Source organism: Mesocricetus auratus, unplaced genomic scaffold (assembly GCF_017639785.1).
Source record: "Mesocricetus auratus isolate SY011 unplaced genomic scaffold, BCM_Maur_2.0 Super-Scaffold_100015, whole genome shotgun sequence".
NCBI lineage: Eukaryota > Metazoa > Chordata > Mammalia > Rodentia > Cricetidae > Mesocricetus > Mesocricetus auratus.
This window is the reverse complement of record NW_024429198.1, coordinates 23,619,579-23,635,958: the sequence shown is the minus strand read 5'-3', so window position 1 is coordinate 23,635,958 and position 16,380 is coordinate 23,619,579. Positions and strand designations below refer to the sequence as shown.

At 40.0% G+C, this 16,380-nt stretch overlaps 1 protein-coding gene across 4 annotated transcripts in view; it reads right to left on the bottom strand.

Moving 5' to 3' along the window:
- Positions 1–16,380, bottom strand: part of Ctnnd2 (catenin delta 2) — an 814,201-nt gene that overhangs the window by 647,452 nt on the left and 150,369 nt on the right. For all 4 annotated transcript variants that reach the window (XM_040757687.1, XM_040757684.1, XM_040757683.1 and 1 more), the window contains exon 2: positions 11,660–11,796. In XM_040757687.1, coding sequence (XP_040613621.1) covers positions 11,660–11,791 — 132 coding nt within the window. In that variant the 5' untranslated portion in view covers positions 11,792–11,796. The remainder of the gene's footprint in view (positions 1–11,659; positions 11,797–16,380) is intronic.

Here is a 16,380-nt window from a genome sequence, read left to right as displayed (position 1 = left end):
TTTAATTTCCTTCTCTCCATGGATAATAATTCTGTCACAAAATGTTTCTCCAAAATACTGTTTGGAGGATGCTTACCAGTGCTCTGTCATGTTCCATACTGTGTTATCAGAGCTACAGCTGTGCTTGTAGTATCATTAATAAGATCACGCAATATGCAAAACTAGGGAGTAGCAATTAAAATAATATTTTATAAAGGGAAAAGATAATCTTACTTTAAAAATAGTATTCTTCTGCACTGTATTGGCTGGTTTTCTGTGTCAACTTGACCCAGTTAAAGTCTCCAAAGGAAGGAGTCACAGTTGAGGAAATGTCTCCATGAGATCCAGCTGTAAAACCTTTTCTCACTTAGAGATCAATGGGGGAGGGCCCAGCCCACTGTGGGTGGTGCCATTCCTGGGCTGGTGGTCCTGGGTTCTATAAGAAAGCAGGCTGAGCAAGTCATTAGGGGCAAGCCAGTAAACAGTATTCCTCCATAGCCCCTGCATCAGCTCTAGCTTGCTGGACACTGCCTTGTTTGGGTTCCTGTCCTAAAGTCCTTCAGTGACTGAATAGCAATGCTGAAGTGTAAGTCAAATTAACCCTTTCCTCCCCAACTTGTTCTTTGTCCATGCTGTTTCATCGCAGCAATAGAAATCCTGAGACATACACCATACTAAGGTTCTTTAAACATAAATTTAGAAGTCATATTTTTTAAAGGGAGGTATGACATCTTATGGAGCAATACAAAAAATCAAGACTTATTTTAATTTTAGATAAAATTAAGAAAGGTTTTTTTTTAAAAATCAGATTTGGAGTTTGTTAGGAGACACATTTAACATGTATTTAATTCACAGGGCTTAACAGGAGAACAATTGCTCAGGGGAAGAGTTAGGGCAAGACAAGTGTGGACATAAGCTTCTCAAGGGTGAGTCACCAAAAAAAAAAGAAAAGAAAAGAAAACTGCATACAATTTATATATGCCTCTCCATGGCACATCATGTGTCAAGTACACAGTGGAGTGGTTCAGTAGAAGCTCAGAAATTGCCTCTACCTCTGTCGTTTCTTATATTGAACTGATTAATTGGCTATAAACAAGAGGACTGTTTCTGCTATCTAAGAGATACCAATATACTCAACAGTGGCCTGATGGGGGATGTTCTTCTGTACATATGTTTCTCTAATTAGTTGATGAATAAAACACTGTTTGGCCAATAGCCAGACAGGAAGGATAGGCGGGACTATGAGAGGAAGGGTAAGTTGAGAGAGGGAGGCCTCAGAGACACACCAGGCTGCTCAAGGAGTAAGACGCCAGACTATGGGTAAGTCACAGCCTCGTGGAAATACATAGATTAATAGAAATGGGTTAATAATTGAGACAGAACTACCCAATAAAAAGCCCTAGCCATCAACCACCAGTTTTATAGTTAATATAGCATCTGTGTGTTTATTTGGGGCAAAGCAGCTGTGGAATCCAGTGGGACAAAAACCCCCATCTTCACTGGTCCATAAAATTCCTCTAAAATCAGGAATATAATTTACAAAGTGTATGACACTGGAAGAACAGGTAAAACTAGGACAGCAATAGGGAATCAGTGCTTATGAGGCTTCATAGTTTTGAGTACTTTTCTATATAAATCATTTGGAATTTAATAATGTATAAAACTTTGCAATATTTACATTTCAAAAACTCATTATATATGTTTTTCATGAAGGCAAACTCCAAATCTGTGAACCAACCTTTGTAATCACAGTCCTGAACACACAGTAGGAGCCAGTAAGCACTACTAGAAATGCCTTTACACAGACTAGCATGTGCCCAGAAATCATCTGTGTAGCCCATTCACCTGGATAGTAGAATTCCTTTAAAAGTCATTTATCTAGCTAACATAGTTTGCAAATGCCAATAATCACTAAGTAAGACTGTAGACCTCCTCAACTGATTTCTTCTGCCTTATAATCAAGAGACTTGGAGTATTTGGGGGATGCATCAGAAGGTAAAGGCACTAGCCATGTAATCCGCAAGGACTAGAGACTGGATGCCTGGCACCTCCTTAATTGTCAGGTATGTGTGGCAGCCTGTCTGTAATCCCAGTCATCGAGGAAACAAATACAGAAGATGCTTGCATTGACCGGGATATTTAGACTAGAAAAATTGGTTAACTGTGAATTTAAGTGAGACACTGTTTCAATATATAAGGTGATGGTCATCAGAATAGTTATTAGATAGCAACTTCTCGCCTTCCCTCCTCCCCCCCCCCCCGCCACACACACACACACACACACACACACACACACACACACACACACACACACACACACACGTAAACAAACTATGCACAACCCAGACCCTCATGCAAAGAAAAATGTAAGAAAGCTGCTCCTGGATACTAATTTTTGGAAGCATGTGATTATCAGATGATATAGTGGCCAAATAACAGAGATGTCATTTTTAATCAAAAGTGTATTTCCAAGGGATTCATAGTATTGCAAAGAGCAAATGTAATATTCATTGCAAACAAAACAAAAAGTCAAAAAGGATGGCGAATACAAATTCATTTCCAAAAGGACATGTCAACATCATACCATTTTTTTTAAATGAAGGCATGTAAATGAAGAGCAGAGTGGTTTTCCTCCAGCAGATCACAGGCAGGCAAGCTTGTTCTCTGGCAGCGAAGAATAAACTCCCGCTCTCTCTCTTCCTCGCTGGAGAGAGTGCCAGGCCTTCCTCACAACTGCTCCGCTCTGCTCTCACACCAGCTGTCAGACAGGATAGACAGCAGATGTGCTGTCTCCTTTTTCTATTCAGTTTCCTCATTCTCATGGTTTTAACGTGAGTCTTGGCGTTACTGATGGTTGCTTCTCAGTTTCTTGTTTTAAGTACCCATTCCAAGGCTTACATCATCATTTACAGTGTGACCATGAATCCATTGTCTCTGTCAGCATTTCAGTAAGTAAACTTTTTCACTCAGTGAGGCGTCCTAAGACTTGGAAATAAAATCTTTCTCTCATTTCCCATGTGTCTCCTTCTCTAACTTGGTTCAGCACAGCTCCTTACATATTCTGAAGTTATGAACACATGATTACAATAAAAACAATAACACAAATTTCCTGAACAAGACTCAGTCAGACTGACACAGCAGCCATTTTTTTTTGCGTGTCCTAGTTCTTTTGTAAAGGTTAAATTATCTCTACTCAACTTACATACAGATCCAGTTCACTCTTGTCCACTCAATAACATTCAGGTAATATCGGGTTACTTAAGTCATGGGTCATTTCCATCATAAATCATAACACTAGCTCTCCTGAGCTTTCAGACCCACGTGGCCTCAACCATCCTTGCATTCTGAAATGCATCATATATCTGTCATGAAGGCAAAACCCAAACCTGAGAATCAATCTTTGTAATCACAGTGCTGATCACACAATAGGAACCTGGTAAACACTACTGAATTATGCCCTTTGACTAAAATGAAGGTACCACTCTGCTAATTTATCCCGATGATTGGCATCACACCCTCACCACACAATGACCCCTCATCCTTCCCTACTCCCTTGGTTATAAGACAGGAAATAAAGGTTAGGTATCTCTTCAAAATCTTATAGGAGGAGAGACCTTGTAAATGTTGGGAATGAGGAAGGATTCTGAGACAAGGAAACTTATGCATGGGATTTAACTAATCATTTATCATGCTAAACCATTTATTTATGCTAAAAGGAAAGTGGAAAATCCACCAGTTAAATGACAATCAAGATAGGAAATTGCAGGAAAGAGAAAAATCAATGAACACATTTGTGTTGAACAATGAAGGACTGCTGTGTTTAAGGACTCATCTTAAAAGCATTTCACTCACGTCTTCCTGTGTGGTAGCAAGCATTTCACAAATCATGTTTCAATCTATGGTTATAAACTAGAATTTATTTCCATTCAAAGTTCGATACCAGTCTGAGTCTCATTAACGACTTATTCTAATGAACGCTACTAGATTTTCATTGTGCACATTGCCGTAGTGTTCTCAGTGTGTAGGCTGGATGGATTAATGAATTATTCAACTTAGTGCATGATAATTCAGAACATATGCCTGCCCTACAAAAGAATGACTTCCCTGCTGCAGGAATGACTGACTTCCAAAGAGACGGGATTAGAACATGATGTGATATAAAATATCATACTTGAAATTCTCTGCTAATAAATGGGATTTCTGCTCAAACAGCCAGTTTTCATAATTACCAACAGAATTGATATAAAATTATAGTCTTTAAATGAAAAATGCAGAGATATAATGTTATTGTTAATGATAAAAATGAATAACTGGGGCTGTAGAGATGGGTGAGCAGTTATGATATAACCTGAAAGCAACCTAGATGTCCCTCAACTGAAAAGTGGATAGAGAAAATGTGGTACATTTACAAAACAGAGTACTACGCAGTGGAAAAAAACAATGGAATCTTGAAATGTGTAGGCAAATTGATGGCACTAGAAGAAACCATCCTAAGTGAGGTAACCCAGTCACAAAAAGACAAACATGGTATGTACTCACTCATATATGGATTGTAGACATGAAGCAGGGGAATGCCACAGCCAGAGAGTCTGGGAAACAAGGAGGACCCTAAGAGAGATATTCATGGCACCCCAGAAAAGGGGAATGGGACAGGATCTCCTGAGTGGACTGGGAGCATGGGGGAGGGAGAGGAAGCTGGGGAAATTTGAGGGAGAGAAGAGAAGGGGAGAGGAGGATATGGGGGAGCAGGAAGGTGGAGATAGGGGAAGAATAGAGGAGAGCAGGATGAGAGTCATCATAATAGAGGAAGAGATTATAGATTTGAGGAGAGATCTGGCACTAGTGAGATTTCTGGAGATCTACAAAGATGACACCAACTGGCAATCTAAGCAATAGTGGAGAGGCTACCTTAAATGCCTTTCCCCAATAATGAGATTGAAGACTACCTTGTATGCCATCCTAGAGCCTTCATCCAGTGGCTGATGGAAGCAGAGGCAGACACCCACAGCTAATCACTGAACTGAACTCCTGGAAACCAGTTGCAGTGAAGGAGGAGTGATAAGCAAAGGGGTCAAGACTGGGCTGGTGAAACCCACAGTGAGGAGGCCTTGGCAATCTTTGGGGCCTCAGATACTAGATCAGTATTTATCCCTAGCACCTGAATGGACTTGGGGAGCCCATTCCACACAGAGGGATGCTCTCTCAGCCTGGACACATGGGGAAGGGCCTAGGCCCTCCCCCCAGATGATATCACAGACTTTGGAGATCTCCCATGAAGGGTCTCACCCTCCCTGGTGAGTGGAGTTGGAATGGGTGGGAGTTTGAGGGGGGTTGGTGGGGGCAGGATGAGGAGGGGAGGGAGAGGGAGCTGAGATTGTCATGTGAAGCAAGCAGGTTTCTAATTGTAAAAAAGACATATATGTATATGATATATAGTATATATCATACATAATCTCAGAAGTTTGGATCAGTTCCCAGGATCCACAGGTAGGTGTCTTATAACTACCCATAACTCTAGCTACAGAGGATCCTATACCCTCTTTTGACCTCTAAGGGCACTTGGAAAAATGACATACACTTACTACACTTACACAGACATACCTACAAATCCATGGATAAAAAGAAAACTTGAAAAATAAAAGCCTAACTTTTAAAGTCAGTTTTTATGAATACATATTGTTTGGTGGGTATATCATTCTTTTTTTAAACTGTATGGATAAAAATTATACTTAAGAGAGCAAATGATCCTTAAAATTGTTTAGTACTAAAATCCCCCAATGCAGATAGATGTGATGGGTTTTCTGGGTCAGGCTACCCCAGGAATGTTCCTTATTTTCCTTATGGGTTTCTCACCCCCCATAAGCAAACACTGCACATCAGAGCACACACATGCCTTCAGTTTGCTCTATGTCAAGTTGCCAGGAAGGTGTTTGATTCCTTCTCATCTTAATCATCTACCATGGAATAGTCTCAGCTTTGCTCCCTGAAGCCAAACTGTGAATTATTCAATTACTTAGAAAGAATCAACATTTAGGTTTTATTATATTCTTTTCCTCTAGAATTTTGAAAGTAGAAGAGTAGCTCGGTGTTACAGGTCCAGACTAGGATGTTGGTGCTTTGGATTTATCCTTTATAATGAAAAAAAAACTGTGTGCATGGGAAAGGGTTTGTTGAAGCTTCTTTATTTACAGCAATGAATCTTGGCATTGAGGGCCATGTTTAAGTTCTCAACATTGATCCAACACTAACTCAGCTTGAAGAGTAATTCCTACATAGCAAATCCTACAAATATTTATTTTGCACTCATAATTTTTCCCTGTAAGTTCTGATTTCTTCTATACTCCCCCATGAACACAGTATATTCAAATATCTTCCTAAAAAATAACACACCATAACCAATATAATCACAGGCAACATTTTTATATTTTCTTCCTACTTCTCTAGAATATCACAAGTGATTTTTAAATGATTCATTTTTATTTTTTATTAAAATATTTTTCATTTTGCATACAAAACCAAATTCCTCCTCCCTTTCCTTCTCCCACCCCAACTTCCCACATTTCCCATCTCCCATCCTTTCCTCAGAAGGTGTAAGGCCTTCCCTTGGGGAGTCAACGAAGTCTGGCATACCAAGGTGAGGCAGGACCAACCCCCTCCCCACCATAGGGAATGGGCAAAGTATCCCACCATATGGAATGGGCTCATGCACCTGGGATAGGTCCTAGTGCCACTACCAGGAATCCTCCACATACACAATGATCAAGTCACATATCTGTCATCCTTTATGTTTTGATCATAGTTTTCTCCTCTCCCAGCTTCTCTCAGATCCTTACCACTTCCTTACCTACCCAACTTCAATTCTTTTTTTTTAAAATACTAGTTTCTGGTCTTTTATTTTAAAGATGGGGTAACATTATCATATACCATTTTCTTATACAATGTCTCACAATTTTGTCTTTTAAATGCTACTCATATAGCTACAACTGATGTTTATTATGATTGCATTATTGACAGAAAGGATTTGTCATCGCTTCCACTTTTTTTTTATTCTTTTTTTTTTAAATTTAGATAAGAAACAAGGTTGCTTCACAAGTCAGTTCCAGGTCCCTCTCCCTTTCCCTCCCCTCCTCCCGTGCCCTCCCCCCATACCCCCCCCCCGTTATCCCCTCGTTCCCCCAGGGAGGGTGAGGCCCTCCATGGGGGTGTCCATAGTGTGTCATTTCATATAGGGCAGGGCCTAGACCCTTCCCCAAGAGTTCAGGGTGAGAGTGCACCTCACATTGTTCTATGGGAGTCCAAAGTCCATGTGTATACTTGGGATGGGTACTGATCTGCTGCCCAAGGCTCAATAGATTACCTAGGCCTCCTCACTGACACCCAGATTCAGGGGGTCTTGATCAGTCCCATGCTGGATTCCCAGGCTGATGCCTGGGATTCAAGAGTTAACCTTTGTCTGGTCAGCTGTTTCTGGGGTTAAACCAGCCCAGTCTTAATCCCTTTGATCATCAGTCCTCCCTCTCTGATACTGGCTTTCTTGAGTTCAGCTCAGTACTTAACCAGCCACTAAATGTAGTTTCTGTTTCCCAGACTGTCTGGCCATAGGATTGTAGGCTGGCACTCCCCAGATCTATGTCTAAAATCCATATATGAGAGAGTACATGCCATGTTTCTCTTTTTGTGACTGGGTTACCTCACTCAGGATGGTTTCTTCTAGTGTCATCCATTTGCCTGCGAATCTCATGATTCCATTATTTTTTTCTGCTGAATAGTACTCCATTGTGTAGATGTACCACATTTTCTCTATCCACTCTTCGGGTGAGGGACATCTAGGTTGCTTCCAAGTTCTGGCTATTACAAATAAAGCTGCTATGAACATAGTGGAACAGACATCTTTGTTGTATGAATGGGCATCTTTTGGGTATATGCCTAAGAGTGGAGTTGCTGGGTCTTGTGGTAGGTTTATTCCCATTTTTCTGAGGAATCTCCATACTGCTTTCCAAAGTGGCTGAACCAGTTGGCACTCCCACCAGCAATGGAGGAGTGTCCCCCTTTCACCACATCCTCTCCAGCATAAATTGTCATTGGTGTTTTTGATTTTAGCCATTCTGACAGGAGTGAGATGGTATCTCAGAGTTGTTTTGATTTGCATTTCCCGGATGGCTAAGGATGTTGAGCACTTTCTCAAGTGCCTCTCAGCCATTTTAGACTCCTCTATTGAAAACTCTCTATTTAGTTCTGCAGCCCACTTTTTAATTGGGTCCTTTGCTGTTTCATTGCTTCCACTTTTGCTAGCAAACAGTCTTCTAGGTTTTTTTGTGACCCCCAATAAAGTATTGTATTAAATATCCATAGATAGATTCCCCCATATATATATGTATATATACGTATATGTGTATATATATATAAAGTGAAGTTTTAAAAGATATATCCAAATTTGAAAGTATTCAATACTCCTATTGAATATTTTATATGTCACTTCAGTGTCATTGCATACAAACAGATTTTGACCAAGGAAAACATATAGCAATTCTCTTTCTTTTTGGAATAAAAAAACAAAAACAAAAAACGAGGATTTCCATAATCCTTAACCATTAGCTGGAATCAATTATTAGTATTTTTTTATACTTGTATACTTGGTAGAATCAAATGAGAATTTGTATTTGAAATTCAGCATTCACAATACATGCCATGGTTAAATACATAGTCACGGCTTGTTTGCATTTCCTCCTGTGAATTTCATGTTTATGTTTTACTTAGTTTCCTAGTCTTGTCTATTTTTTTTCTCATCAGCATTAAAAAGTGGACCAGTAGTTCTGTTAACATTTGTTACAGGATGGCATATATTGCCTCTTGGGTATGTTCCACTTTCCGCTAAATAATTATTATTTTCATGTTGTATATGAGTGGTTTGCCTGCCTGTATACACGTGCCTGGTCCCTGCAGATGTCGGAAGAGGGCACCAGTACTAGAGCTGCAGAGACCACTGTAAGCTGCCATATGAGTGCTGAGAACAGAACCCAGGGGTCAACAGCACTGAGAACAGCCAGTGTCCTTAACCACTGAGCCATCTCTCAGCCCACTTTCCTACTTTTTAATGTATAATTTACTTAACTATCTTTCATACCCCACTGCCTCACATACCCCACACTCCCTAATAATTTGCCTTTTCTGCCTAAAAGCCCTCAGCACATTGCCTTATATCAACTATCTCCCCATATTGTTTCAAGTGTGCTTATTTTCCATGTCTATGGCTACAGTATTCCCTTGGGCATGTTTTCTATATATTGAAAGGCAATAACTTTAATTTTATTTAAGATGTTGATTCTCACTGGCATCATTTAAATGTTTCTCAGCACTAAACTGAAATACTAGCTGGAAATGACTTTGGCCCAGACTTACATCTGAATCTGCACTAAGCCCTTCATTGTGTCCTACATAGATAAGTCTTTCTAATTCCATCTACTTGATACTGCTGTGGCTTTTATGTTTGATGAAGTAGACACTATCCTTCTTTGAACCTTCAAATCTTTGTACATTCATAAGATCTTAAAAATACTGTTGGTCTACAAGCAGGTGACACTGGCAGACAGGTGACACTAGTTACAACTGCCTAAACTTGGGCAGGGTATGTGACTCAGTAGAGTGCTTCCCTAGCCTCCAAGAGACCGTAGATTGAATCCTCAGAATCTCATATGCCAAGCATGTTCATACATGCTGTTAACTGTAGCCCTTTTAAAGTATAGGCAGGGGAATCAGAAATTCAAAGTCAATTTTTTTAGAAAAATAATGATTTCAAGCTCAGACTGGGTTACATGAGACTATCTCAAAGCAACAGCTACACAGCTGTCTAGCTTTATGTGTCCCTTTCAGAGATGGTGATAATGTGATGACCTGAAGTTTCTCTACACAGGACCTTGAGTTGACATGCCTTTTCACTCACTGTAAGCTATACGACTGAGTCCCACAGTAAAACACCATAGTTGTCATTAGACATGTCTTGCTATTTCCTTGTTAAATTTTTACTTCACATTCTATATTTCATCACTGAACTAAAGTCAGTGTCTCAGGAAGACTTCCAGATCACGAGGCTAGCTCAACTATGGTGAGGAAGTACCTTGAGTTCCTGAATTGGCTCCTGCTCTTCCTTAGAATGATCAGAAAACTCAAAGGTGAGATTTTCACTAGCAAACTCATGGAGCAGCACAAGCTCCTACTTAACATTTTCCCACTCTAGTCCATCAAATTGATCGACTCAGCTCTCCCTGTAGAGCGATTTAGCTGCACACTTCCTGAAGTAGGGCTGGGGGTGGGGCACATCTGTCAGTATCATTGATCTTTCCTGTCAATGGCATCTTCTTTGGTTTCACTGAGAGACTGACATGTAGGAGGCATCCTACACTTATCCAATCAGCCCTGCTTACTAAGCATTATCTGCTTCCTCTGCACCCTTTCATTTTGCACACAGAGCAGTGAATACTCTTAGTTTTTCCAGCTTTGGGCTGTGCTCTGCCACAGTGTTTCTGCTATCACTTGTGTCACATCTCCACAAGCGTTTGCTAAGCCAGCATCATGGAATAAAATGACTCAAACCCAATGGAAAGCTGAATGAGGCCCAAAGAGACTAGGGTGTGAAGGTGCAGAGAGGTAAAGCGCGCTGGGCAACAAAACATAATTGAACAGAAGAATTTGTCTAGTGTTCTACAGCATCACAGTGCAACTAAAGCTTGCAAGAATCCATTGTTGACTTAAATAACTGGAAGAAAGCAGCCCGAATTTATTTCATAGGTAGAAATGCTTATTACCCCATCTACAGATTATATAGGTCAGGTTTCAAGCTATAATACTGCATTCTCTAAATAAGTGCAGAAGTTACATATAAATTATATTTTTTAAATGAAGAATCCTGCTTTATTCCCTAGAATATGCTCAGAAGAAAATATGAGTCTCCATCTAGATTTCTGTAACATTTACCATCCTTGATTTATAAAAGCATAGCTTTCGTGGAACAGTTTCTTTTTAAATCTCAGACTTGAATTTTGCTTTTTTTTTTAAAGTAATCTATTTTTATAGTGTTGTCATATCTGAGAAGTCAATCAGATTTTGATGACTTTGACAAGGAAAGTTGTAGAATTTTTCCTGAATTGTAATTAACATGTTTTATATGATGAATTCTACTGATTTTTCTTAAACTCTCAAGTATTTATGTTTCCTCACAACCTTTGATATACCAGTATGATCCAGTTTCCCCACCAAAAAAACACCATGAAGGGTGTTTTCCCTTCACCTCCTGAGATACTTAGTTATTATCAACATAGTCCCAAATTTTAGCTTTGCAGATAAATGCTGACAGTTTATTAGACACTATTTCAGTATACCAATTATTTGACCTGAAACCCCCCAAAACAATAAATGTTAACATATTATTCAAAAATTCAACCCCATAAAGGTGTTCTTCTCCTTATGGAATATGTTGTACTATGTTTTAAAGAAAGGCTGCCTAAACCACAAAGCTGCCTAAGTAAAAGCATAGAGTCAAAAACAATTTTAAGCATATTTTAGTATTATTTATCTAGCAAATACTAACATGATATTATTCTCAAACAATGTAACCATCAATGTATACCCAAAGAAACAATTTTTACATGTCCCCATTAATGAAACACAAATGGAATGCTTCTACCTGTTCTTTGACGGAGGCGAGTATGGCAGAGGTGGTCTCTGTCTCAGAGCCGTCCCCATTGGAGGTGTTTAAGCCTGGACTCAAGGAGCTGGTCTTCTCTGAAGCTGAAGGAGGCTGGTCTGGGACAGGCATAGCTCCTGCAACACAAAAGGACAAGTTCAGACCAGCCAGACATAATCATAAATAGAAACAGTTGGAGGAATAAAAGTTATAAGCTACCCCAACAAGTGTAGTATAATTGTATAACAAGGATAGGAGTAAAGTCAAAAAAATGTTACCAAGCCCAACCATGTCTGAGACAGCATGGGTCCACCTTTGCTGTCTTTTTTTTTTGACAATTTTTTAAATAAATTTTATTTAAATTAGAAACTATTTCATTTTACATATCAATCCCAGTTCCCTCCCTTTGTTGTCTTTTATCCTACATGTGAGACAATAAATTATGATAAGGTAGAACACAGATATTAAGGATGAAAAAAGGAATAAAAACATTGAGTCTAAGAATCTAGTCTATCTACAGATTGACATCTGACTTATACAAATGAACTACTCTTTTCTAACAGTATGTTTTCAAGATCATCTATTACACATTCCCCTTTATAGGAAAACTCACACGATGTAAATGAACAATTATTGTCAATAACTAAAGGGATACCAACTGAGCTATATGGCAGAAGGTAGATTAATACAATATGGTTAATTTGAGTTATAAGACCTAATTGGGAAAAAACCTAAGCTGAGACCACGCTATCATAATTAATAAGTTTCCATGTCATTATTTGCAGGCTGGTAGTACCACAAAACAATGTCTTACTACAGCTCACCTCACGAGCTTGGAAGCAAGAAAAGGAAGAGGGCATGATCTACAGTCTCCATCAATAACCCACTGACTTCCCATTAGGCACCACATCCTAAAAGTTCCACCACATCATTCAAGGACCACCCCAGAGAGCAAACCTTTCACACTTGAACCTTTAGGAAACACTCAGGATCTAACATAAAGTATAAAGCAGCCTTCCTTGCATGGAAACTTCAAACCCACATCAACCCTCCTTGGTCCTTGTTTGCTGCTAAGACCCATGTGACTGAATAGTCAGCCAGAAACCACATCTTCATTGGAATCAGAATGAAAATCAGATGGTTCTGAATACTTCATATCAAGTCTGCATGTTTCCTGTACTTTACTTTTCTCCCAATAATGTATTTTACCTTCTACTTTATTGTTGGTAAGGATGTCTGCACACCTTCTGACCTTCTCATCTCTACCTTCAACCCATGACTTCAACTCTATAAAAGCTATGTTACTCCCCTGGACTACTCCTCACTCCAGACTAGAACACCCTGGGCTCCCACAGTGTAGAACAGCCTCCTCATGACGATGACCTCTTGACTGCATGTTTTAAAACACAAACACACTGTCATAACAGACTGATTATTCGCTTTGCTTCCATCACTTATTATCACGTTTACAGTGTATCACTCATACAAAATTAATACTAAATAATGAAGTACTTAAAGTATTGCCATTTGAATATACATATGGATATGAGTGGCTTAATGTTTAAAAGTTTAACATGTTTCAATGTTTGATTTTATGTTTTGTACCTCATATTGCAATGCTTCAAAGATTTTAAGAATAAGCATCCAAGTTTTTATGAAAAGTGAGGTGTATAGAATCCATTCTAGTATAGGTTAGCATCAAAACACTAACATTGAACTCCTCCTCTGTGTGATCACTGTGGACTCTAGCTGAATCTTAAATTTGTTAGTAATATACCATGGGGCGGGGAGGGCAGAACACTATTCACTGTCCTTTAAAAGAGAAATTTAAAAATCACAGCTCATCATAATGTAAACAGGATAATAGTTAATCACTGTCAAGACTGACTGATTAGGATAGGAGTATGATCTGTCTTGATCTGTGTTCACTATTCCACACCTAGCTCAGTAGCTGACATATATCAGCCAGTTAATATCTGTTGCGTTAATGTATGAACTATTAGAGTAACATCAATAATGGCTGCTTACTACAGCGTGTAACGAGAAAAATGGTTTTTTTTTTGGTGGGGAGCACTTTGCTGTACAGTACTTGAGTGATTTATTTTGACTTAGGAACCATTTTAGCAAATCCTAAAGTTAGTTAAAGCTTTTGTCTCACTGGACACCAACAATCTTGAATCGGGGGTATTTGGCCACTAAGGTACAACCAACAATCAGGCAGGCTTCTAGGACTTGATACATGAAAATAGCAAACTTGAAGAATCAGAAAAAAACATATGTAACATACCATTCAGGGATGGAAAAATAACAGGATTGGACTATATTCAGAATGCAGAATGGCAAGGGCCAAAGAAGGCAAGGCCAGGAAGTGGAGAAATGAACACTTCCACATAAGAACTTGAAATGAGACATACGATGTCAGAGACACAGCTGCAACTTGTTGCTGCAATGGAACATGTGATATCAGCATGGGAAACTCTTGGGTGAAGTGTTGAATTCATTCATACCATAAACACTGGATAAACAGTCTACCTGTGTATCAGAAACATTAGAACAGTGGGAAACTAATCATAGCTTGGAGGTCCAACAGCAACATTCTGTATCATTGCATGATCATTAGGGAAGATGAAATGAACTGAGAGTCACCATAAACTTAAGGTCTGTTGTCTTTTTACTCTTTGGGACATACATTTCCATCTTCAGGTCAAAGAGAAGAGCATGTGGAGGCTACATCAGGGAATGGCAGATGCACAGTCACATTCTTGAGCCCAGAGGGTTGTGAGAGAGGAAGAGTCATGTTCTCTTTTCTGAGTGTTGAAAAGCCCTCTTCCTTTTAAGTGTGAGATCAGTTATTTTCCATGTCAATCATGTATCCAAAAGTATTTTTGCAAAAGGTGACAGTGAGCAGTTGAGGGTAAGCCATGCTCATCCCAAAGCCTATTCCAGTTGAGCTTCCATCCTGAGACGCCAAGACTAATACCAAAGGTAGAGTAGAGTCAACGAACAGGAAAAGTTTACAATGAGAGCTGACAGTTTCCTCTGGTGATCCTATGAATCTAAGTGCCCAGTCTTGACCCCTTTGCTCATCAGTTCTCCCTCTCTGTGACTGTGTTCCAGGAGTTCAGTTCAGTGTTTAGCTGTGGGTGTCTGCCTCTGCTTCTATCAGTCACTGGATGAAGGTTCTAGGATGGCATATAACTAGGCTTGTTTAACCTACAAAAACAGCTGACTTGAACAAGGGGGAGTTCTTAGACCCTAGACTGATGACTGGGAGGCCAGCATGGGACTGATACAGACCCCTCTGAATGTAGGTGCCAGTGAAGAGGCCTAGGTAATCTATAGGGCCTTGGGTCAGTATTTATCCCTGGTATACAAGTGGACTTTGGGTGCCCTCCCACAATGAGAGATGCTCTCTCAGCCTGGACTCTTGGGAGAGGGCCTAGGCCTTTTACTGAGTGAAATGACAGACTCTGGATATGCCCCATGGAGGGTCTCACCCTCCCTGGGGAATGGAGTGTTGATTGGGTGGGGGGTTGGAGGGATTGGTGGGGGTGTGGGAGCAGGAGATGGAGAGGGAGCTGGGATTGACATGTGAAGAAACCTTGTTTCTAATATAAACAAATAAAAAAAGAATCTAAGTGTCTGGAAAAATGGCAAAAGAGAGTAGAAGGTTGAATGACTAGGGTTAGAAAAGTGGAATATAATGAAAGGGATAGGAATGGACAGATTAAGTAAGATGAGAGGATCAGGGAAAATGAGCCACTGCGATGGAATTTGGGGGACATCAGGATGACTCTCAGAACAGTAAGAAGAAAGGAACCGGAAGCAGCAGTTTGGTTAAGAGAACCTTGAAGAAGATTTTTTAAAACATAGAGGCAACCCTGAATTTGTTAGTGGTTGTGGATTTGTAATGTTAGAAAACTACCCATTTAAAACATTCTGTGTGGCCAGGTGGTAGTGGCGCACGCCTTTAATCCCAGCACTCGGGAGGCAGAGGCAGTCGGATCTCTGTGAGTTCGAGGCCAGGCTGGACCGATAGCCTCCAAAACAATACAGAGAAACCCTATCTCGTAAAAACAAACAAACAAAAAAACCCATTCTGTGTATGTCATTACCTAGTGACACCAGTCAGGCACTCTATACAGTAGGGAGTTCTAGTACATGGCCCACAGAGACTGAAACCCAGAACCTCACACAAACCTTCATAAGGAGTACAACCTCCTGCTTCATTCATATCACCAAACCTTGTCTACATATCACTGTGGGAAATCCAGACTCATCTGAGGCCAGACATGCAAATAATGACCCGGAAGTTTATTGTGAGCCGAACCCCGACATCCACACAGGTCATTTCCTGCTATCATCTCCCTGGGAATCCCACAGACACCAAGCTCGGGATAGTTCTTATCTCTTAACAGAACAGTAGCAAAAGTCATCCATCTCCCTGCAGCGCTGCCTCCTCCAATGGCAACATTTTCAATAAGAGTCAACTTTCTCTGCCTGGTTACCACACTCTGCTTTCTTTGTTTCACTGAACACCAACACTTGAAACACAGCCTTTCATTTTCTTTGGGACGGAAGAGTATTTTAAATTATCACCAAATAACACACAAACACTATTCTGTTTCCTTTGCTTTCATTAAAAAACGCTTACAGTAGTACCAGTGAGATGGCTCAGCAGTACTTATGTTTGATGTTAAGCCTCACAGCCTGTTCAGTCC